Source organism: Crotalus tigris, unplaced genomic scaffold (genome assembly GCF_016545835.1).
Source record: "Crotalus tigris isolate CLP2741 ecotype Arizona unplaced genomic scaffold, ASM1654583v1 scf7180000018925.3142382, whole genome shotgun sequence".
Taxonomy (NCBI): domain Eukaryota; kingdom Metazoa; phylum Chordata; class Lepidosauria; order Squamata; family Viperidae; genus Crotalus; species Crotalus tigris.
This window is the reverse complement of record NW_024097278.1, coordinates 437,028-462,500: the sequence shown is the minus strand read 5'-3', so window position 1 is coordinate 462,500 and position 25,473 is coordinate 437,028. Positions and strand designations below refer to the sequence as shown.

The window sequence follows — 25,473 nt, the reverse complement described above, 5'->3', positions numbered from 1 at the left end:
CCTCTCTTTTCTTTAGGTGGCCAAAGTCTGAGCTTCAGCTTCAGGATCTGAAAGAATTAATACCTCTTGGTAAATTAGTGAGGGGGTGCAATGGCTCAGCAGTTAAAGATGCTGAGCTTGTTAGCTAGAAAGCTGACAGCCCGGGTTTGAGACCTGAGTGTCACACAACGGGGGTGTCATGCCTCTGTTGGAGCCTGAATCTGCGGAGGAAAATGAGCTGGAACGGGATCCTATGGAGGTCAAGGGAGAGGTGTCTGTGGCTTCAGAGAAATGTAGGGAAGAGCAGGCCGAGGCAGGCCAGGGCCCTTCAGGATTGGGCCAGGAGGAACAGGAGAGGCAGAGTTCAGGCGATGAGCAAGGGTCACCCCCACCTGATCCTAGAGCATGGAGAGTGGAGAGAAGGAGGGAACAACGCAGGCAGGCTCAGCTACTCGGAAGGAGAGCGTCCCGCCCCTCTCCACAAGGAACACCTGGAGACTGAGACTTAAGGAGACGCTATGGGGAGAGGCATTTGTCGGGAACAAACGCTGATTCCTTGGAGTATTGTGTGTGTTGTTGCTGATCTCTTGTTCTGTGACTTCTGCTTGGAAACCCAGAAACTCTGACCATTGGACTGGCTGACAACGTTCCTTGGATGTTCAAAGATCTCAGACTGTATTTTGGCTTCCCTTTTGAAACTGCTCAGGCAAGCGTGTATTCACACAGACTGGTTAGGTTTATGATGTATGTGTCATTCCGTGTTATCTCTGTGGCCTTGAGCAAATTTCTCTTCTAATCAGACTGTGTGTGAAACTACTTGCAGCCAGAGGTGTGTGTGTCTTCCTTTGTTTGGAGGCTTGCCAGAAACGTGGGAGCATTTGGGAAAAATTTGGAGCAATTAAAGGGCGGTTTGAATTGCCAGCTGACTGCACTGCCTCTGAGTCATCACAGGGGGAGAGTTCCCATTCCTTGCCTCAGCTCCTGCCCATTTAGCAATTCGAAAGCAGGAAAATGCGAATAGATCAGTGATGGCGAACCTTTTAGAGACCGAGTGCCCAAACTGCAACCCAAAACCCACTTATGCATCGTCGGCTGCCGGGTGGGTGTGGCCCATTGGGTGGGCGTGGCTGCGGTGGTAACGGCAGACTGGGTGGGACTAAAAAGTTCAGTCAATCAATTCCAACTTTGCAAGATCTTTTTTTTCCCCCGCGAGAAGTTGAAATTGACTGATTGATTGAACTTTTTTTTTTTTTTTTTTTGCACATAACGGTGGAGGCCTAAAGCGAAAAGGTTTTATAAAACCCAGCTGAAGGCCTAGGACTGGGGCGACGGCACGCGTGCCCACAGAGAGGGCTCTGAGTGCCGCTTTTGGTACCCGCGCCATAGGTTCGCCACCACTGAAATAGATGAATAGGTACCACTTCAGACAATGCTGCCTCCCTCCGCCAAGAAACAAAGATGAGCACCGCACCCTACGGTCAGACAAAACTGGATGGGGAAAGCTTTATTTTCCACCTTTACCTTAGTAAATTGTTAGTCCGTATTCTGAAGCTTCTGACTTGGTTGGAGCAGCTTATCCAAACCAGGGGCTCATTCAGGTTTTGTTTATTTCATGCATCCCATTTGGAAGCCCCTCCATCTCACTCGCAGAGCGAGACGACCTCGTGGCTTCTCTGCCCTGCACGATTTCACCTCTTGTTCCTAGGAGCAAATGATGCGGAAGAAGCAGGCCATGCATCTCGACGCGCGCTACGTCACGATGGTGGAAAATGCCTACTATTACTGTAACCCTCCTCCCGCGGAGAAGACGGTGAAAAAGAAGCGCCCTCCTCTCCAGGAATATATTCGGAAGCTGCTCTACAAGGACCTCTCCAAAGTCACCACTGAAAAGGTTCCTCGTATTTCTCCTTCTGCAGCCGTGATCGATGTTGGGAAGAGATGAGCCCAGGGGTTCTCAACCTTGGCCACTTTAAGACTTGTAGACTTCAACTCCCAGAATTCCTCAGCCAGCAAAGCTGGCTGAGGAATTCTGGGAGTTGAAGTCCACAAGTCTTAAAGTGGCCAAGGTTAAGAACCCCTGGATTATCCCTTAGTTTGGGGAAGGATGAAATTAGGCAATTGGCTAAATCAGTGGTCCTCAAACGTGACCACTTTAAGACTGGTGGACTTCAACTCCCAGAATTCCCCAGCCAGCTATGGCTGGCTGGGGAATTCTGGGAGCTGAAGTCCACCAGTCTTAAAGTGGCCACGTCTGAGGACCCCTGGGCTAAATGCATTATTTTAGCATTTTTATTTCTCACTGTTTTGTAATCCTTAAAGGACGTTCTGTAAATCAGTGGTTCTCAACCTTTTTAATGCCGCAACCCCCAACCGGTCGTAAGTTGAGGACTACTCAACCAGTCGTAAGTCAAGGACTACTCAACTGGTGCAGCACCGTTTGCAGAACGGGACTTTTGGCAGGCTCAGTAGGGCAGAGACAGCCTGGACAATTCCTATTGGCTTTTGAAAGCCAATAGAATTAGACTCTATTCAAGAGAGTCTATTCTATTGGCTTTCAAAAGCCAATAGAATAAAAGGGAGTAGCACAGCTAAGGAAAAGGGGGGAAAAATGGCAGACTGCGTTGTTTGGCGACCCCCGTGAAATGGTCGTTCGACCCCAAATGGGGCCCCGACCCACAGATTGAGAACCGCTGCTGTAAATGAAGAAGCAAAGTGGAAACCGGAGGTTTAAAATTCAACAGTGGCAGTTGACTTTGTTAACTGGAACTTAGAGTGACAATGTTGAACCAATATCGGATTCAGAGACCAAATAATCTTTCTCAGATTTCTTATAGATCATTAACTTCTTCCGCATAGTTTTCTGCATTAAGTTTAATATGTATATTCTCCAGAACAGCATGCTTATTCAGTCAATAGTTTAACCCAAAATTTCTTAAGCTGGGACTACAGATAAGCTTAAAACTATCACTAAAATGCAATCATTTGGTAAGCCGGCTTGTTTGTTACATCATTTGTTTGTGGCACCTTAAAACAGTTTCTCTTGTGGAAAGTTCTTACCTGTCACAAGCTGGTAACAACCATTGTTGTTAAAAAAAATAAATAAAAAATCTTATGTTTTCCTTGAAAGGTTTTTGAATTTTGAGGGTTGCCTGTAGCTAGCAGGATGTGCCTACAGTCCCAACAGATCTGGAATTTATTGTGGTAACAGGTCATGAAGAGAATACGAGTATCAAAAACAGTGTGTTTGTTTTGGAATATTAATCAAAAATGTTCAAACATAATTCTCGATGTTCAGCAGATGTTAGGTGTAATGGACAAAATTTACTCCTGAATAGATCAGGAGCATTGATGCAATTTACTTCATTTGTGGCAAATTTATCTCGCGATGTAAACTGATATAAATCATGTGTAACAATTCAGTTATTTGGTTGCACAGCTTATTGTAGTTTGGGTTTAATGCCTCTTACTCTCAGAGGGTCCATGAAATTTACAGTACTTTAGCGCAGGGCCGTGGACCACTTCAGGTCCACAGCATGCCAGCAACCAGTCCGCACAAACAAGCAAAGCCCCATCTGTGGGATGCAGGCAGCACACAAAACCACACACCCTCCGGTCCGCGGAAAAACCTCTCTCTACGGAACCGGTCCCTGGTGCCCAAAAGGTTGGGGACTTCCGCTCTAGCAACCAATTAAAGTTATGTATCCGACCTTTTTAAGAAATGCTCTTGAGTTATTTGAAGTTCTTCAAAACTTTGCCTAGGTCCTGAGACAAATGCGCAAACTGCCTTGGCATGACCACGAAGTGAAAGATTACGTGATATGCTGTATGATCAACATTTGGAATGTGAAATATAATAGCATTCACTGTGTAGCGAACCTTCTTGCCGGGCTGGTCCTCTATCAAGAGGATGTTGGAATTCACGTGGTGGACGGAGTTCTAGAGGATATTCGATTAGGAATGGAGGTAAAGTCGTCTCTGACCGTAAAAATAAAGTTAAAGTATATTTAACTTGAATGTTCTTTTTTTTAATATAGATTTTATTAGTTTTTATAGGGTTGGAATTAAGGTGGGGTCAGGGTTAGGGTTGGGATTTGGGTTAGGGTTAGGGTTGGGGTTTTTCCAAATAACATTTTCAATATTTAGCAAACAGCCTAATGTCTGGGTACATGGATTTAATTAGCAATAATAGATATAGCTAATTATCGTAAACAATATGTTAACTAATGCTAGTATACATTCAAAATTACATGTCACGTTCCTTTCTCTCTGACTCGTTTTTCTAGCCATTGATAGAAATGATCCCATGTTCTAAAATAGTGACATGGCGTCTTCTCTCCCTTTAATCTTTAAGGTCAATCTGTCCATTTCTGCACATGTGAACGTTCTTGTGGTATGATGTCCTCGTTAATGATAACGCATAAGTGCTTGTCAGAATGAAAGACTTAAGCTTAGAACTAAATAGCTGCATCCTTGGTGTTGTAGCATCCTAGCCAAGTTCTTTTGCAGTGCTATTTTCTGCAATGTGAATGAACAGAAAATCAGAAAAGATTTGATCTTGCCGTCTCCCTCGTGGCCCCCATATGTTAAGGAAGAAAAAAAATATGTTTTATGTCACCTATTGTGGTTTCACTTAGTCGAGCCCTTGTTTGGAACTTTGCAATGAGACCAAGTGCTTATAAACATACTCCAAACGCTCCAATTACATATAAACATAGAGGTATATAAACAGACAGCAAAACCCAGTCCCTTCTAGCACTAATGATGTTCCCTAATTGGGTCATGAAATGTCTGCAAGAAAATACCAAGCTCAGAGATCAACAAGGATCCCACAGTTCTCCTCCTCCTCCTCCTCCTCTGCCTCCTCCCCCCTTCTAGCACTGATGATGTTCCCTAGTTGGGTCATGGCATGTCTACAAAACAATATCCAAGCTCAGTGAGCCTCAAGGACCCCACAGTCGTCATTCTCCTCCTCTTCTGCCTCCACGCTGCAACCCCCCTCCCTTCTAGCACTGATGATGTTTCCTAGTTGGGTCATGGCATGTCTACAAAACAATATCCAAGCTCAGTGAGCCTCAAGGACCCCACAGTCGTCGTCGTCCTCCTCCTCCTCCTCCTCCTCCTCCACCACCACCACTACCACCACTGCCTCCTCCCCCCTTCTAGCACTGATGATGTTCCCTAGTTGGGTCGTGGCATGTCACCAAGAAAATATCCAAGCTCAGAGAGCTTCAAGGACCCCACAGTCGTCATCCTCCTCCTCTTCCGCCTCCACGCTGCAACCCCCCTCCCTTCTAGCACTGATGATGTTACCTAGTTGGGTCATAAAACGTCTGCAAGAGAACAACCAAGCCAGAGAGCACCAAGGACCTTTCATTTCAATCTTGAGCTCTCTTTTATTGGAAGGGGAGAATGCTAACTGTTCTCTAACTCCACTTGCTGTTTTGTTCCTTTGAAGGTTAACCAGCCCAAATTTAATCAGCGGAGGATCAGCAGCGCTAAGTTCCTCGGCGAGCTGTACAATTACAGAATGGTGGAGTCGGCGGTGATATTTCGAACTCTGTACTCATTCACGTCGTTTGGGATCAACTCTGATGGTACACCGAGTCTCCTCGACCCCCCAGAGCATCTCTTCCGAATTAGACTGGTTTGCACCATCCTTGACACCTGCGGACAGTATTTTGACAGGGGATCTAGCAAGCGAAAACTTGATTGCTTCTTGGTCTACTTTCAGGTAGGATAACCTTTGACCTCGTGATCAGCTTCGTCTTTACAAGCTACACATTATTTCTCTCTTTGCCACGCTAAATAAAATCGACAAAAAAAGACCCGGATAAGAATGGCATCATTAAATCAGGTGGTCGAAAGGAAAAGAGGGGGAGGGAGGGAGGGAGAAAGGAGATGGATTAAGCCAGTGGTTCTCAACCTGTGGGTTGGGATCCCATTTGGGGTCGAACGACCATTTCACGGGGGTCGCCAAACAACACAGTCCGCCATTTTTTCCCCCTTTTCCTTAGCTGTGCTACTCCCTTTTATTCTATTGGCTTTTGAAAGCCAATAGAATAGACTCTCTTGAATAGAGTCTAATTCTATTGGCTTTCAAAAGCCAATAGGAATTGTCCAGGCTGTCTCTGCCCTGCTGAGCCCGCCAAAAGTCCCATTCTGCAAACGGTGCTGCACCAGTTGAGTAGTCCTCGACTTACGACTGGTTGAGTAGTCCTTGATTTACAACCGGTTGGGGGTCATGGCATTAAAAAGGTTGAGAACCACTGGATTAAGCCAAGGGAATAAGAAAGCATTCAATAAAATTTCATTCCAACCATTCTAGGATTTCCTGTCGACTTGGCATTAGCAAACAGTGTTTCTTAGAAGTAGGGAACGATAAGGAAAGTAAGTTGGTAAAAGATCTAAAAATCACACGCTGAATATTTGACAAAGGAATAGTATCTTTCACAGTATCAATAATGGTGAAAGTGGGTTATCTTTTTTTAAAATCTCCTTTTCACTTTTGCATGTCCAGGGAAGCAAATCAGATTGTATGCTTAGAGAAAGTCCTGAGGGTCAAATCCATTAAAAAAAAAAATCCAATGTCATATGCTATTGATATTACAGTGATTTAACCATATAATTATGGTTTCTAATAACCAGATTTTGATGGCTTTCCTACATCCCCAAAATATTTGGGGCAAAACAAATCTTTGGGATGGGGCAGTTATTGAGATTATATTCAAGACATGGAGTAGCATGAATAGAGTAGAGTAGAGTAGAGTAGAGTAGAATAAGGTAGAATAGTATAGAACAGAACAGAGAGTAAAGTAGAGTAGAATAGAACAGAGTAGAATAGAGTAGAACAGAGCAGAGCAGAGTACAATATAATACAATAGAATAGAATACAATAGAACAGAACCATTTAGCAACCACTCAAAATTACAATGGAAAAAGTAACTTACGACCTATCCTGGCAACTAGACTAGCTAGTCTAGATTAGAACAGAATAGAATAAAGTAGAATAGAGCAGAACAGTACAGTAGAGTAGAATAGAATAGAGCAGAGCAGAGCAGAGCAGAGCAGAGTACAATAGAATAAAGTAAGTACAGAGCAGAACAGAATAGAATAGAACGGAAACAAAGTAGAGTAGAATAAAGAATAATGAAGTAGAATAATATAGAATAGAATAGAACAGTAGAGTAGAGTAGAATAGAATAAAGTAGAATAGAACAGAATAGAATAGAACAACAGAACAGAGGGAGTAGAATAGAATAAAGTAGAACAGAACAGAGTAGAGTAGAATAGAATAAAGTAGAATAGAATAGAGTAGAATAGAATAGAATATAAAGTAGAATAGAACAGAATAGAATAGAACAACAGAAGAGAGTAGAGCAGAATAGAATAAAGTAGAACAGAACAGAACAGAGTAGAGTAAATAGAATAGAATAAAGTAGAATAGAATAGAGTACAGTAGAATAGAATAGAATAAAGTAGAATAGAATAGAACAGATTTTTGAAATATTAACTAACTTGCTGAAACAAGTTCCTAACTGATTCGACTAACTAGAGAAGCTGGGCATTTACCGTACAGTGTTTTTTTTTTTTTGTTTGTTTCCAGAGGTATGTTTGGTGGAAGAAAAGCCTGGATGTATGGACAAAGGATCACCTGTTCCCTATAGACATTGACTATATGATCAGTGATACATTAGAACTGCTGAGACCCAAAATAAAACTCTGCAATTCTCTGGACGAATCTGTTAGGCAGGTACAAGAGCTGGAAAGGGAATTCTTAATCAAACTAGGTAAGACGGCTATATCAAGCCCAGAGGGAGCTGAAATTCCCCCTTTGATATTTTACATCTTTATAGCACTGTTTATAATTTTGAGATGTCTCTGGGCAAGTGAGTATGAATGTTCCTCTGTCTCCCTAGGGTGGGAGAAAGTGCTTAATTGATGCTGATACAAGCTACTGTGAAACTATATAGAGCAGCGGTTCTCAACCTGTGGGTCGGGACCCCATTTGGGGTCGAACGACCATTTCACAGGGGTCGCCAAACAACGCAGTCCGCCATTTTTTCCCCTTTTCCTTAGCTGTGCTACTCCCTTTTATTCTATTGGCTTTTGAAAGCCAATCGAATAGACTCTCTTGAATAGAGTCTAATTCTATTGGCTTTCAAAACCAATAGGAATTGTCCAGGCTGTCTCTGCCCTGCTGAGCCCGCCAAAAGTCCCATTCTCCAAACGGTGCTGCACCAGTTGAGTAGTCCTCGACTTACGACCGGTTGAGTAGTCCTCGACGTACGACTGGTTGGGAGGTCACGGCGTTAAAAAGGTTGAGAACCACTGATATAGAGCTTGCCGCATACTAGTTTAATAAATTATGGCCCCTCAACCCACTTTCTTTTTCTGGGCCAACCTCTTCCTCAAGAAGACAAATACAGCTAGTCCTTGACTTACAACCACAATTGAGCCTAAAATTTATGCTTGCTAAGCGAGACATTTGTTAAGTGAGGTTGGCTCCATTCTACGCCTTTTCTTGCTTAACGTTTGCTAAGTGACTCGCAGCGGTTATTAAGTTAGCAAGAAGGTTGTTAAGTGAATTCAGCTTCCCCATTGGCTATGTTCGTCTGAAGATCGCAAAAGGGGAATCACGTGACCCGCGGGACACGGCAGCCGTCCTAAATATGAGTCAGTTGCCAGGCATCTGACTTTTGATCACGTGACCATGGGGATGCTGCCATGGCCGTAAGTGTGAAAAACGGTCCTAAGTCCCTTTTTTTCAGTGCCGTTGTAACTTTGAACGGTCACTAAATGAACTGTTGTAAATTGAGGACTACCTGTAATTCACTGTGGGATTGTGGGAAATGAACAGAACTAAAAGATGAGACAAGAAGAAACATCTTAAGAAATATCTCTTGACTTTGAATACGTTTGAATCTCGAGAGGCAGAGAAACCAGGCAGACCTTTGTGAATTTCCTTTGAGAAATCTTACAAGAACAAATGAAGGAAGAGGGGAATTGTTTTGATTTTCCAAAAAGAGGGTCCCGAAGCTGCAGACCATTCAACTTGGCATAATCCTTGGGAAGATTCTAGAATAATATTAGAAAGCAGTTCATTCATTAGCAGCCTGAAAAATGACCTGGCAATCACCAGAAATCGAAATTGAATTACTCTAGAATTAATCTTGATATTTTGGTTTCGCTTTATTTTTTTTTTCCATCGAGGAACTTCCTTCATCGATTGTGGGAATAGGATTAGTGTAATGAATCAAGGAGTTGAGGAGACTCAGATAGTACAAGGGTATCACATATTGTATCACATATAATATTTTTTTTCTTTTTTTTCAATTTTTTTTTATTTTTAACCAACAAAACAAAACAAAGCAAAACATAACACACACACACACACACACAATATATATATACTCCTCTCCCTTTTTTTTTTACAGCAATTACGTAACGGTAATCTATTATTTACATTTCCCCCCTTATTCTTCTTTAGAATATTTGTCCTTATTGCCCTGTTATTTCTTATTTACATTTTTCTTCCTTCATATTCTATTTCTTACTAAGAATAATTCATATTATTATTATACATTATTATGCACATATTTTCACTTTTGACCTTTCCATATTTATTCTCCTCTATTATTTCTAGTCTCCAACCAGACATACCACTTGTTGCATGTTATATAATACTCTGTGTCTTCCTTTTCTTTTATCTCTTTTGTTATTTGTCCATCTCAGCACAGTCCAGGATTTTTCTTATTACTTCTTCCTCTGATGGTATATTCTCATTTTTCCAGCACTGTGCATATGCTATTCTTGCCGCCGTTATTATATGTATCATATATAATATTGATATTTGTCTCAGGATGCAAAATGGGGGATTTGAATTACAAGAAGGCAAAGTTGTAGATAAAAACAGATTCCCAGTGATAACATTTCCCTTTTGTTGTTCCTTATTCATTTGCTCTCTTCAAACGCACACACCAAATACTCAGTATGGCGGTGATTGTTCAGCCTAAACAATTTGCAGCTTGGTGTATCTCAGGGTACGTCCCATTGATTGCAACACTGCCAACCCCCTTGTAGTTGAGCCAGATCATAACTGTAGGATTTTTCCAAATGTCTGCCTTCATTGTTGTTTCTTGTTCTTACAACTGAAACCAGGGACTTTTCTTTGATGACTAAGGAACAGGCAACTATTAATATGCTCAGAAGTTGCAAGGTTTGACACCACGGTGGAATAGTTGGTGAATATGATGAAGTTTACAGAGGGTTAAATTAACTTTTTTTCCGGAGGAAAAAACATCTAAATTTATGGCTGACTGAAAACCCATTGTAGACTTTTTGCATGAAATGGAAAAAGTGCTCTTACGATTTGTGGGAATGGGGTGATGGGGGAAAAAAACTTGGATAAATAGAAAAAAAGTGAGCTTTTTTTGTAATCATAGAGCAGGGGTAGGCAACCTTGGCTCTTTTATGACTCGTGGACTTCAACTCCCAGAATTCCTGAGCCAGCATGGCTCAGCATGGAAACCTCTCCATTTTTCCTCAGCATGGCTGGCTCAGGAATTCTGGGAGTTGAAGTCCACGAATCATAAAAGAGCCAAGATTGCCTACCCCTATCATAGAGTAAGAAATTATTTTGTAATTGTACTTATATTTGCTGCAAAGTAGATTGGAAACTTTTTTCTCTTCCCTCCCTCCCTCCCTCCCTCCCTCCCTCCCTCCCTCCCTCTCTTTCTTTCTTTCTTTCTTTCTTTCTTTCTTTCTTTCTTTCTTTCTTTCTTTCTTTCTTCATCTCTTCATTGCTATGTGTTATTTTTTCTGTTCTGTTCAGCTTTTAATAAGAAATTACTTATTTGTTTCTTCTTCCTTCCCCCCTTTAGGTCTTATGAATGACAAAGACTCTAAGGATTCCATGACTGAAGGAGAGAACCTGGAGGAGGATGAGGACGAAGAGGAAGGTGGAGTAGAGATTGAAGAACAATCTGGAAATGAAAGTGAAATAAATGAAGCAGAGGAGGAGGTGATTCTCTCTGCTCTTAGCTTTCTTAAATACAGTTTGGAAGGGTGGCTGATAGACCTGCTGGCCAGTTGCTCCCAATTCACAAGCAAATACCTGTCATGCTTGAAGCCTACCACATCTGTGGTGATGTACTATATATAATTTGGGCAAGCAAGGAAGACAGGCCAAATTTATCCCCCTCCCCCCCCCAAATATTCACAGGATATGGTTGAAAAATGTCCAGGAGCACTTAAGAAAAAAGGTGGAAATCTGTTTGCACCACACGGCTGCCATCTTGACATCTTTAACCATATCCCATGGAGACTCTGTTCCCAGCTATGAAAATTTACTAAACAGAATATTGTCGAAGGGTAGTTTCTGAAATCCAGTTGAGAATATTGGTAATTTTGCGAACTGCGATCTATTGTACACAGATTTCATCAGGATCCCATCCCTTCTGATTTTTTTTCTGTTAGGAACAATTGGGATGGATAATTAAGTTTGGAGTGAATTTCAAAACAGCGCTGGCACAATTGCTAAAATGTCATAAAGTTAAGTTGGGCAAAGTTTTTTGCACAACAGCTTTGAAACCCACATGAAAACAAGACTTTCGGCTGTACGTTAAAAGCTCTTGATTTTTTTAATAATAATTTATTAATTTTCTAATTTTACATTTGAATATTTAAAAAGCAACGTGGTGACTGGGTTAATCAATAGTTCAACAATAAAGTCTTAGTGCAAATCTCAGGTTACAACATCAAATATTCTTCTCTTTTTCCCTTAACATTTACTGTCTCATATTCAGGTTAGTATATTTCTAATTATATCAATTCAATAAGAACATCATTTTTACATTTATCAATAAATTTTTAGCTTATACATATCTTAATTACAGTCAATCTTCATAAACAATCCATATCCTGTTATTGATTTTTACTCAATTTTTAATTTCTTATCAATATTCCAATTTAATCTTTGATATTTATAATTTTCAGACTTTGGGTAACCAAAATTCCCCTTTTCTCCCTTCATAACAAACTACAGTATAATATCCAAAATACACATTTTATCTATTTGTATATAATCTTGTTCTATTTCCTAAGAGTTATCTATTTCCCCCCATATTAAACCATTCCCACCATATTAAATCATCTACACAATATCCTCTTTAATAAATCAAAATCATATATATTGCCTGGGTTAATCAGCAAATCAAACATATTCATAATATTTAATTCTCTTTTTCCTTTTATGTCTAATTTTTAAATATTAAACTGATAAATCCTTATTTTCAACTGATTAAGAAATATTTTAAATCTAATAACCCAAATTCCCCTCATCTCAATATCTCCCTTTAACCCTGTAATTGGCAATATAAAATCCCCTCTAATGAGTCAAAGTCCCAGTTTTTTCAACCTGATTCTAGCTTTCTTCCTTTGCCAATTAGGCTTCCATATCAGCGCCTTTAAATCATCAAATAGATCTCCCTCTATTCTTATGTATGTTATTCGAGTTAAAGGAGACCATTTGATAGCCAGTTTTCTGGAAGGACTAACCCAGTGGTGGCGAACCTATGGCACGGGTGCCAGAGGTGGCACTCGGAGCTCTGTCTATGGGCCGTTGCCCCAGCCTTGCCTCCGCCCGTGACCCCCTCCTCTCCAGCAGCCCCCCTGAAGGAGAATTGCCCCTGAGGGTGGCCCACGTGGAACAGCGCAGCCAAGGACATGGCAGCCAGGCAGCGTAGACAAGACTCTGCCCTCACACCCCATCGTGCACAGTTGATGCTGCAGGGCGCGGGCAGAGGGCGTGACCGCCATAGCGCTGCTGGGCTGCCTGGGCGATCTGTGGCGGGCCCTGGAGGCGGTGAATGGCCCTGCAGGCATGCGGTGCGGAGGATGGGGGGCGGGGCAGGGGTGGAGCGGGGCGGGGGCAGTTTTTGGGCACTCAGTCTCTTAAAAGGTTTGCCATCACTGGACTAGCCCATTTGTATTCGTTAAATTGTCTCCCTGTTAGTCCAGTTCCCCATGTTTACTCTAATATATTTGTCTTCAGTTCAATCTGTTCTACTTCTTTCTCAAAGCTCTTGATTTTTCAGGAGGGGTCTGAGAATGAGGATGATGAAGGAGAAGAGGAGGAAGAAGAGAACACCGATTACCTCACTGACTCTAATAAGGAGAATGAAACCGATGAAGAGAACACGGTATGTTTCTTTAAAAAAAAAGACAACAACATTTATTGACTCTTTGGGCTGAATTGGGAGAGAGAAAAGTCAAATAGACCCTTATCTTTACCTTATTTGATGTGGATAAGATGCCCCCACTAGAATGGGTGGTGCTGTTTTCCATTGAAAATTACCTGCTAATAAACTAGTAGGAAGCCAACCACCAAATTTCAAGAACACAAATGAGTGTCCAGATGAGGAGATCCAAACTTATTAGTAGCCTCACATTGCAGTGAAACGGGACATGCATTCAGTTTTGCAGCTACTAAGATTGTTGGCTGAGCAGGTACAAAAACAGCCAGGGAAATAATTGAAGCCTGGGAAATGGGCCCCTTGTCAGTCAACAGGAGTGCTGATTTACCACCAGCTTATCAAGTACATAGGAGCTGAAGGCTTGGCAGCATAAGGAAACAACAGCCAATCGCCGGCCATCAATACACCAATCAGCCAGTAGGAAGGCACCACATAAATATGACGCATAGAATAGCCCAAAACACACATTCTGGCAGAGAGAAGTTCCCTGAAGTTGGACTCCAGCACAAGTCCGAAAGCTTGGAAGACAAAACCTCTGGTCCCATTGACCGACCCAGATTGGATCTTACCTGCTAGTGATCGATTGGAAGAATAAAAAGAAAGGAACAGTACTTCACAGAATTAGTTACATTGCTTTGAAATGACATTTAAGGGAATTGACCATAGAAGCTGGGATGTTTGTGTATGAACTATGCTATCAAAAGGAAGACTATCTTAAAATGGCAAGCTGAACAGTGGGTGTTTTTTCTAATGCTTTCTGGCACAAAGTGTTCTTTGTAGAAGGAAGGGCTAGCTTGTCCCAAACCAGAGAAGAGAGCTGAGCTAAAGAACTAAACTGCATAGGGACATAAAACAGTGCTGCAAATTTAATTTCAGAAAGCCCAAGGCAGTTTTATGTTCTTGCCTGACAACTAGGTAAAAACAAGTGGAGCATCAGTACAGCGTCTTCTGGATGGCCACCGTATAGCTAATAGTTGTGGATTTCAAGAGAACAAAATATATTCAAGGTGTGCAATCTTACAGAAGGCACAGAAACGTGCTTGCCTAAATTGGATTTTTTTTTAAAAAAAATAATAATTATAGTCCATGACTAACACTGGAAATGAAATCAATCCCCAGTGCTGATTTTTCTTTTTCCATCTCAAAACTATAAGCTGGTGTTCGTCAACCTCAAAAATGTTTGTGTGGACTTCAACTCCCAGAATTCCCCAGCCAGCCATGGGAGTTGAAGTCCACACATCTTAAAATTGCTGAAGTCTAGAGACACTGCTGTAAGCTGTTTGTCACATTCAGCAATTTCTTTCTAATGAATCATATTAGATTGATCTGTTTTGGGCTACTTTTAAAAAATATATATGCAAAAATGTTCCTTTTTCACAGTAAGCAAGATACATATCTTTGTATCAAATGCTGTTCCTTGTCTCGCACTTGCTGATCAGGATTAACAATAGCAAGTTCTTCTCTTATTTGTGGATGACATCACATTGTCACACCTGTAACCTCTTTCTGCTTTTTTTATTTATTAAAAAACAGAAAGAAACATGTACTAGAGAACACCTTTTAGTTATAAGACCCTTAATGAAGTCATTATTTGAGAAACTGAAGCATTAAAATAAATTCTTGGATCTGTTTTGAAAACATTATAGCCCCATGAATGAGATCAAGTTCTTCAAGGGAGGACTCCAATCTGTTGGCCACCCCCAGTTGGCAGAAAATATACGTCAACTGAAATGGTGCTGTTTTCTTTTTTTTAATATATATCTATCAGGAAGTAATGATTAAAGGAGGTGGGCTGAAACGGGTCCCGTGCGCCGAAGATGAAGATTTTATTCAGGCATTGGATAAAATGATGCTGGAAAATTTACAGGTACCGATTGATTTTTTAGTACAATCATACAAGGCATTCTGTTTTTACAAAACTCCCCACCTCTTGAAACAGCAGTGAAATGGGCGGTGTCAAATGTCTTGAAGCTTGACTGCAGTTGCTAAGTGACAGGGCATAAGGCGAGAGTTACCGGAGGAAGACAAATAAACCGGCGTTTCCCAAACCTGGCGACTTTTAAGAAGGTTTCAGAAGTTAAAGATGATGAAGAAGATGGGCTTCAACTCTTAAGGAGTGGAAGCCCACCTGTCTTAGAGTTGCCAAGTTTGAAAAACCCTAAGCCAGGGGTCGGCAACCTTAAACACTCAAAGAGCCACTTGGACCCATTTCCCAGAGAAAAGAAAACACTGGGAGCCGCAAAAGTTTGTGTGTGCACGTGCACGCATGGGAGGGGGGAAGCTTGAGTGAAGAGTTTAATTAAAAAGAAATAGAGATTGCTGTGCATGAGTTCTCTCTCTCCCTTCCTCCCCCCTCTCTCCCCCCCTCTCTCTCTCCCTCTCTCTGATCTTCTGCTCACCTGGCAAGCTGGCTTCACGCTGTCCTCCAACAAGCTGACACACATTCTTATTGGGCTGACTCTCTCCTGCCCTTGGTCTGCCAGTCCTCTTCCCCCATTCAGTGTGAGTTTGTGTGTGTGAGAGAGAGAGAGACAGAGAGACAGAAAGACAGAGAGACAGAGAGAGCTGCTGCTTCCTGCTTCCTGCTGAGACGCAGCAAAGGGAGGAGCCCCGCCCAATAAGCTTGTCAGCTTGTCAGAGGACAGCGTGAGGCCACTCTCTTTTTTACAGAGAGAGAGAGAGAGAGAGAGAGAGAGAGAGAGAGAGAGAGAGAGAGAGAGAGAGAGGAGGGAAGCGCAAGTGCCTCTCTCTGTCTCTCTGCAAATGGTAGAGGAGGCTGGGAGCCGCAGAAGAAGGCTCAAAGAGCAACACGCGGCTCTGGAGTTGCGGGTTGCCGGCCCGTGCCCTAAGCTAAACAAAACAAAGCATAAAGGCTGCTCTCATTCGTTCTGCTGCTGTTCTCGTGGCCTACAAACATTTCAGAGGTCTGTTTTTGTGCCCTGGCAGCAAAGAAGCGGAGAGTCGGTGAAAGTGCACCAGTTGGACGTGGCCATCCCTTTGCATCTCAAGAGCCAGCTAAAGAAAGGACCACCTCTCGGCGGTGGGGAGGGGGAGTCTGAATCCGGAGACACCATGCCTTTTGTCATGCTAACCCGGAAAGGCAACAAGCAGCAGGTAAGCTTGTGCTGAGTTGGAAAGGTGGCCCTTTTTATGCTCTGACATTTCTGATTAATTGTCTTATGTGGATACCTAATACTTGAGGGGTCCTTGGGGCTCTCTGAGCTTGGCCTGTTTTCTTGCAGACATTTCATGACCCAACTAGGGAACATCATCAGTGTTACACTAATGTTGGTACCGACTATCATTCTAGACAAATGACTGTCCAGTCTCTTCTTGAAAACCTCCAGTAATGCTCTCCGAGCTTGGTTGTTTTCTTGCAGACATTTCATTACCTAAACTAGGTAACAACATCAGCACTGATGATGATATTACTTAGTTGGGTCATGAAACGTCTGCAATAAAACTACCAAGCCTCAGAAAACATCAAGGACGACCACCATCTCCACCACAAACTTCTAGCACTGATGATGTTACCCAGTTGGGTCATGAAACGTCTATAAGAAAACCACCATGCTCAGAAAGCATCAAGGACGACCTCCTCCTCCACCTCTTCCACAAACCCTGCTCCCTTCTAGCACTGATGATGTTACCCAGTTGGGTCATGAAACATCTGCAAGAAAACCATCATGCTCAGAAAGCATCAAGGACCTCCTCCTCTCCCACAAACCCGCTCCCTTCTAGCACTGATGATGTTACCTAGTTGGGTAATGAAACGTCTGCAAAAAAACAACCAAGCTCAGAGAGCATGAAGGACCCCTCATTTCAATCCTGAGCTACAAAATATTCTGCTTTATTGATATTAAATACTGTAGTTTTTGGACAATAAGAAAGTGGCCGTTTCCCCCTTAGCCATTCACAGTTTCAGTGGACAAATGGTAACTTCATTTACATTTAACAATTAGAATTATTTTGGGGGATGTGATTGTAAGCGTTCCTTTATTTATATATATATATATATATATATATATATATATATGTAGGTCTTTGGTTGTTTGGGTTTTCTCCCGCGTAAAATTGGAAGTGTCTTGGCGACGTTTCGACGAAGTCCCATTCGTCATCTTCATTTGAGCATTGCTGCTCGAAGCACAACAGAATAATCAGAGAAGCCATCGAGATAGAAAAACGCCCACACAGCATGAACAAGCGAGATGACACCTCCCGCCTACCAGCCATTTGGAAACCCGCCCTCATTGACAAACGACTCCCTAACACAAAAAATGATACCAGACCCACACTCACAAAAACCACACAGGAGGTCACCACCAAACATCCACGCAAAAAACAAACCCAAAGCCACACTGACTATGAGGCACGACCACAAACCAGAAGCCAGACCACAGCTGCATCATTAGCCACTTTAAACCCCCCCAATCCATACATGAAGCAAACTGACACCCTCCATGAAGAGGAAGCACGACCACGAACGCGAAGCCAAGGAATGGCAGGGCAGCCCAAAATCTTGAATCCCTCTGCAACTCAGACTAACCTGAGCACAACCAAACAGAACACTCCCCCAGCCAATCAGAGCACAGCCAACCCCCCAGCCAATCAGAGCACAGCCAACCCCCCAGCCAATCAGAGCACAGCCACGCCCCTAACCAATCAGAACACACCTCCACCCAATCAGAACACAGCCAAGCTCCCACCCAATCAGTTCATACCCCCACTGGCAGTTAAAAGGAAGAAACAGCTAAGACCACACATTGCTGCTCGAGGCACGAAGCTGAAAGCACCAGCCTGAAGATGACGAATGGGACTTCGTCGAAACGTCGCCAAGACACTTCCAATTTTACGTGGGAAAAAACCCGAACAACCAAAGACCTACATACAAATACCCGCGAAAACCTCAGAAAACAAATATATATATATATATATATATATATATATATATATATATATATATATATATATATATTGATTCATTTATCAGTGGATAGCAGATATTGATTGGTTTTCCCAGATGAGTCTCTGTTTCATGCAATTAGGTGGCATTAAAGAGACTGATTTTTGTACTCTTAGTCACACATTCAATTTTTCTTCTTCTTCTTGCGACCCTGTAATCCCTTACTTCAGGGTCGGGTTGGGGCGACTGGATGGAGCTGAGTATTTACCGGCCGGATGCCCTTCCTGATGCCTACACGGAGTTCACAGCAGAATTTTTCCCTTTGCGCCCTGACATCTGCCACTGTCCAGGATTGAACTCTCAGCCTCCCAAGTGGGAGGCGAGCGTCTTCACCTCTGGGCCCCCACGCCACTATTCACACATTCCAAATACAGTTCTCAAAAATACCCTGGACCTGTAACACGCCAAGTAGTGGTTCCAATTACAGAATAATACTTGGGTCCCTCCCCTTGTAGTTAGGGAGGTTTCCCTTTCTTTGGGATCTTAAGATGGGCTTCTGTTCTTTCAGTTTAAAATCCTAAACGTGCCGATGTCCTCTCAACTGGCTGCCAATCACTGGAACCAACAGCAGGCCGAGCAGGAAGAACGCATGCGGATGAAAAAGCTAACCTTGGACATCAACGAACGGCAGGAACAGGAGGACTATCAAGGTAGCGGCCTGCTGTTAAAAAAGTTTCATACCGGTAGTCCTCGGCTTGCAAGCAACTATTTAGTGACCCCTCAAAATTACAATGGAAAAAGTGACTTGTGACCTATCCTGGCGAATAGACTAGGAATAGGAATAGGAATAGGAATAGGAATAGAATAGAATAGAATAGAATAGAATAGAATAGAATAGAATAGAATAGAATAGAATAGAATAGAATATTGAATAAAATGTTGAATAAAATGTTGAATAGAATAGAATATTGAATATTGAATAAAATGTTGAATAGAATAAAATGTTGAATAAAATGTTGAATAGAATAGAATATTGAATATTGAATAAAATGTTGAATAGAATAGAATGTTGAATAAAATGTTGAATAGAATAGAATGTCGAATACAGTGTTGAATAGAATAGAATGTTGAATAGAGTAGAGTGGAGCAGAACAGAATAGAATAGAATATAGGAAAGAAGAATAGAATAGAATATAGAGAGAATAGAATAGAATAGAATAGAATAGAATAGAATAGAATAGAATAGGAATGTAGAATAGAATAGAATAGAATAGAATATTGAATATTGAATAAAATGTTGAATAGAATAGAATGTTGAATAAAATGTTGAATAGAATAGAATGTCGAATACAGTGTTGAATGGAATAAAATGTTGAATAGAATAGAGTAGAGCAGAACAGAATAGAATAGAATAGAATAGAATATAGAGAGAATAGAATAGAATAGGAATGTTGAATAGAATAGAATAGAATAGAATAGAATAGAATAGAATAGAATAGAATAGAATAGAATAGAATAGAATAGAACAGAACCTTGGAGGTCTTCTAGTCCAGCCCCCTGCTTAAGCAGGAGAATCTACACCATCTCAGACAGGTGATTGTCCAGTCTCTTTTTAAAAATCTTCAGTGATGGAGCACCCACAATTTCTGGAGGCAAGCTGTTCCACTGATTGATTGTCCTCACTGTCAGGAAGTTTCTCCTTAATTTCAGGTTGCTTCTCTCCTTGACCAGTTTCCAATCATTGTTTCTCGTCCTTCCCTCTGGTGCTTTGGTGAACAACCTGGCCCCCTCTGCCTTGTGGCAGCCCCTCAGATACTGGAACACTGCTATCATGTCTCCCCTATTTCTTCTTTTCTTTAGACTAGCCAAACCCAAGTCCCGCAGCCGTTCTTCATATGTTTTAGCCTCCAGGCCTTTGACCATCTTAGCTGCTGTTCTCTGAATTTTTTCCAAACTCTCAACATCTTTTTTGTGATACGGTGACCAAAATTGGCTGCAATATTCCAGGTGTGGTCTTACTAGGGCTTTGTACTAGGGCTTACAACCATGCAGGGTTTCCCACGGTTACGTGATCAAGAATTCTAGCGCTTGGCAACCAACACGTGTTTATGACAGCTGCAGCAGCATCCCAGGGTCAGGTGACTTCTGTTTGCGACCTTCCCAGGCGGCTTCTGACCTCAAAGTCAAGGGGAGAAGCCAGATTCGTTTAATAATGTGATTCGCTTAACAATGGCAGTGGTTTATTTAACGACCATGGCAAAAAAAGATCATAAAACCAGGCACGGCTGACTTAACAACTGCCTTGCTTAGCACCGGAAATTCTCAATTTCCCAATTGGGATTGTAAGTCGAGGATTACAACCCCATCCGAACTTTAATGCTGCTTGGGTGGGTTTTATTCCTGCATTCAAATGTACACATGGCTGCTCTAAATCGTACAAGAAAAATAATAGCTCAGGATCAGTGTGATCAAAGGACCTGCTTCCAATAGAAATCAAACAGATTATTATAATATGCCGATAACATAACTGAAGGGTATTTTCAGAGTCTTGTGTGCCCTCCACCCCTTTGAGATACCTGCAGTTGGCTGCCAAGAGAGTTGGCGTTTCTGGCAAGTTCTGTGGAACATCATTTGCTCATAAATTAAATTTATTTAGGTTCTGCTAAGCAGCAATAATAGGCATGTAACCTCCAAACAGAGACATGCTCTGGTTTTCTCCTCAGAATTACCTTTTGCTGATCCCGCATGAAAATGGTTTATTAGTCATTATTGTTTCAAACGCGGCTGAGATATTTGTCCTCGCCAACCCCGAATATTGCAAATTTCTACCCAGGAAGTCTTAATTGTTCATCAAATGACCGGATTCGTTAGCTGAGGAATTTGGGGACTTCTGATATTTGCTAGAAACATCTCCGGCCTTCTTTTTTTTAACCCAAGAGTGGTCTGTGCTCTTCCCTCACCGTCAGTTTATTTCTTAAAACATTTTAATCCACAGAAATGATGCAGTCCTTGGCTCAGAGACCCGCTCCAGCCAACACAAACCGAGAACGGCGGCCTCGTTACCAGCATCCCAAGGGAGCTCCTAATGCTGATCTCATCTTTAAAACTGGTGGAAGGTAAGAAGTGGGATTGTTCTGTGGTTTTCCGTTTTCCCGCCAATTCTGATTTCAGAACTGGGAAGACTTATCCTTTTTAACGGGATAGTAGCCTTGAGCGAGAAGACGTTTTTTTGCTGGATCCACCTTGAAAAACCTTAGAGTAGAAATCACTCATACTTTAAGATCGCTTCCTTTGGAAATAATGACTGAATTATTATTGTGTAGCATAGGATGAGAACCTGACAGAAGAAAAATAAGCATATGCACACAATCCAAGAAATTATATACGAGGGCAATTCGGAAATAAACCTCCATTTGAGCATGTGCGAGAAACACCCGTCCTGCGGCGCCGTGCGCAGTAGTTCAGTAGGCAGGAGTTGAAGGAGAAGATGGTGTTGCAGTTGACTCATCCGCTAGATCAATTGAAAATGAACCCTTCCATAGAAAATCCCTCCAAATATGAAGTGTGTGCAGTAATACGATTTCTGTGTACGAAAAAATCTTTGGCAGCTGTGATTCTGTAATGTTTATGGCCCAAATGTGATGAGTGAAGGTGTCATACGTCAACGGTGTCTCATGTTTAAAGATGGATGAACCGACGTGCACGATGAGGCAAATAGTGGCCGCCCATCTCTAGTCACCGATGAACTCATGCAGGAAATTGACAGAAAGGTCCATGAAGTCCACCAGTTCACAATGTCTGCACTTTCTTTATACTTTCCCCAAATTTCTCAGACTGTTTTGTACGAGGTAGTGATAGAAAAATTGGGGTACCGCAAGTTCTGTGCTCGTTGGGTACCAAAACTCCTTTCTGAGGAGCACAAAACACCGAATGGGTTCACGATGCTGTTACAGGGTGGCTTCATTCCCAGGCAGGAGATTTTTTTTTTGCAAAAGAAATTTCAAACCTTGTAAGATGTTACGACGAGTGCCTCAGTTTGAATGACGATTATGTCGAAAATATCATGTTGTAGTTTTCTAATGCGTATAATAAAAGTTCTGTATCTGCAGATACAGAAACGGAGGTTTATTTCTGAATTGCCCTTGTACAAAACTCTTATGGGGGTGGATGTCCCGTTCAGCAATCCAGGCGACCTCCTGTGGTGTTGCTTTGTGCGGATCTTCTAAGGAACCAAAGAACGCACAATACGTTTAATATAGGTAGTCCTTGACTTACAACAGTTCATTTAGTGACGTTCAAAGTTATAACGGCACTGAAAAAAGTGACTTGTGAGCACTTTTCACACTTATGACCATTGCAGCATCCCCGTGGTCACATGACTTACATTCAGGCGCTTGACAACTGACTCGCGTTTGACGGTTGCAGCGTCCTGGGGTCATGTGACCTTCTGACAAGCAAAGTTCAATGGGGAAGTCAGATTTCCTTAATAACTGCGTGACTAACTTAACCACCGCCGTGATTCGCTTAACCAAGGTGGCAAGGAAGCTTGTAAAATGGGGAGGGGAACTCATTTCACACATTTCTCACTGAACAGCAGAAATTTTGGGCTCAATTGTGGTCTTAAGTCGAGGACTACCTGTAATGCGTTTTGTTAGTGTCGTATATCGGGGATTAGACGCCATAGGCCAGGGGTAGGCAACCTTGGCTCTTTTATGACTCGTGGACTTCAACTCCCAGAATTCCTGAGCCAGCCATGCTGAGGGGAAAGGGGAGAGGTTTCCAAGCTGAGCCAGGCTGGCTCGGGAATTCTGGGAGTTGAAGTCCACGAGTCATAAAAGAGCCAAGGTTGCCTACCCCTGGTATAGACCATGGCTAGAATGATGATGAATGATGTGGGGGGGGGGAGTTAAGTAAAGGACAAATTAGCATAGGTAGGCCCCATTTTAAGGCCTTTCAGAAGGAGTTTTGCCCCATTTTATGACCTTTCTTGCCACAGTTGTTCAGTGAATCACTGCCGTTGTGAATTTGGCTTCCCTATTGACTTTGTTCGTCAAAAGGTCGCAAAAGGGGATCACGTGACACACACACCCCCCCGGGACAATACAGCAATCATGAATACGAGTCAGTTACCAAGCCTCCAAATTTTGATCAGGTGACCGTGGGGATGCTACAGCAGTCGTAAGTGTGAAAAAAAGTCATAAATCAGGGTTTTTCCCCCCCAGTACCATTGTATCTTCAAACAGTCACTAAATGAATGATTGTAAGTCGAAGATATCTGTAATGCAGAATGGGAGAGCCGTTCCTATAAACCAGGGGTAGGCAACCTTGGCTCTTTTATGACTGGTGGACTTCAACTCCCAGAATTCCTCAGCCAGCATGGCTCAGCTTGGAAACCTCTCCCTTTCCCCTCAGCATGGCTGGCTCAGGAATTCTGGGAGTTGAAGTCCACAAGTTACGAAGGGGCCAAGGTTGCCTATCCCTTCCATAGGCGAAATAAGCAAGTAAGTTTCACCGCTCGCTTCTTCCTGCATCTGACCTTTTCCTTCTCTCCTTCCCTCTGCCAGGAGACGTTGATCCAGCCGCAAGCGTCATCTCATTAGGTCCCGTATCTCCAATGTTGTGGATTAGTGGAGTCCTCCAGCAATTAAAACGAGAGCAGCGGACACATCGGAGCATGTCAGTCTCAGAGAGTTCAGAAATCGACAGGCTGGGGCCGTAGAGCAGATCCACCAGCCTCTATTAAAAACAGAAATAGTGGAAGCTTCCAGTCATGACCTATCAAAAACCAAAAGCATCTTGTTATGGAAAACATGCGAGGGTTAATCTTCTCATGAGAATGGAAGTCAATAAATGAGATGGTTAACTTGACCGGTGAGCAGTTCAGTTACAACAAAAAAAAAGAGCAACTTAAAAAAAATAAGATGGATTATGCTGGAACAGAGACAAGTTTTGGTGGCTAGGTCTGGGGGAGAAAGGAATCAAACTTAAAAGAGTGTCATTTTCACTGAATGACGCGCGACGGTAGTGCCAGGAAAAAGTTCTTTAGCAGGCCTGCAGACCTGCTTCTAGAGAAGCGATACAACAAGGAGTAAGGATTGATTAGTCAGCCCCACCACCCAGGATAAGCAAAACAGCAACTAATTTACCAAAACGCGAGATATTTTCCTGGAAGACGGACATTCGGAGAGGAAACCAGACAGTTCCAGATTGCGTGTGTTTTGAGCGAGCGAGTGAAGGAATCAAAAAGAGAAAGTGGCAAGGTCTCCTGAAGGTTACACAGATAGATGGGAAGGGGGAGAGAAAGAGAGAGAGAGAAAGCATTGACCAAAAGTTGCTTTGAACAGCCTGACACCAGCCTAAATCCAAGGGTCTAGAGGAGCTCATTAAAGCATCATTGAAAACCAAAATGTGCCAGTCAGCACGACAGACAGATGCCAGGAAGTGGAGCTGAATGTTCTGTTGACTTTCATGGGTTGATAAGCCTCTGTGTCTACATATTTAAAAAAGAAAAAAGAAAGAAAAAAAAATAGTTGGCAGAAGTAGAATTTTTATTTTTCTAAATTGAGATAAATCTTTTCTCCGGGCAGTTTCTGACAATCTTGTTTGTTAGTATAGTTGTGGGGGATATATTTCTTCTTCTTCTTCTTTTTTCTCCTCCCCCCCTTTTTTTCCTTCCAAACCCTCCCCCCCTTTCTTCTCCTTTGCTTTCATGTAGTTGTAGTACATTCAATTTAAGAAGACATTCTGTAGGCGACTCGGATTTCGTTTCGTTTTGTTTTCTTCGCTGCTTTAAAAATTCTTTTTTTTCATTTTTTTGACCGCCGTTGAGTTCTTGCATGTAGGCTTTTAAAATGAGATTGTACGACTTGTAACATTTCACATTGGCATATACGGCGCGCACCGTCACCAAGGCCACACCTGATCATCACCAGCTTCAGAAATCTGATCTTTGCCGATGCTGCAATAAAGTGTTATAATTTAGAACTGGCTTTTTTTTTGTCTTTCTTTCTCCCCGTTTGGGGGGGCGTTAGGCCTGGATACACAAGTCTTGGGTTGCGTAAAAGCGGGGAAAAAAAATGGGGATTTCTTTGAACGGGGGAAATAAAGCTATTTTGCATTTGATGTTTCTGAGCTGAATTTCCTATCTTCCCCCCCCCCCTTGTAAAAAACTCGTGAGGGAACTGCTGTCTGATACGTCAACGTGAAGGGCGACACAGCTACTGTATATAAAACAGTTCGCTTAATAATAATAAAGTAATAAAGTTGGAAGAGACCTTGGAGGTCATCTAGTCCAACCCCCTGCTCAGGCAGGAAATCCTACACCATTTCAGACAAATG

The 25,473-nt window shown here is 42.3% G+C and overlaps 1 protein-coding gene across 3 annotated transcripts in view; it reads left to right on the top strand.

Annotated features, from left to right (window-relative positions):
- UPF2 (UPF2 regulator of nonsense mediated mRNA decay) overlaps positions 1-25,116 on the top strand; it is a 61,365-nt gene extending 36,249 nt beyond the window's left edge. For 2 of the 3 annotated variants that reach the window (XM_039357497.1, XM_039357496.1), the window contains 11 exons: positions 1,685-1,870; positions 3,739-3,942; positions 5,435-5,710; positions 7,583-7,766; positions 10,860-10,999; positions 13,074-13,178; positions 15,001-15,099; positions 16,179-16,346; positions 18,704-18,845; positions 21,131-21,251; positions 23,700-25,116. In XM_039357497.1, the coding sequence (XP_039213431.1) occupies positions 1,685-1,870; positions 3,739-3,942; positions 5,435-5,710; positions 7,583-7,766; positions 10,860-10,999; positions 13,074-13,178; positions 15,001-15,099; positions 16,179-16,346; positions 18,704-18,845; positions 21,131-21,251; positions 23,700-23,709 (1,635 nt within the window). In that variant the 3' untranslated portion in view covers positions 23,710-25,116. Of the gene's footprint in view, positions 1-1,684; positions 1,871-3,738; positions 3,943-5,434; positions 5,711-7,582; positions 7,767-10,859; positions 11,000-13,073; positions 13,179-15,000; positions 15,100-16,178; positions 16,347-18,703; positions 18,846-21,130; positions 21,256-23,699 lie in introns of those variants that run through there. The other variant, XM_039357498.1, reaches the window with a different exon arrangement.
- Positions 25,117-25,473: the final 357 nt, after the last annotated feature.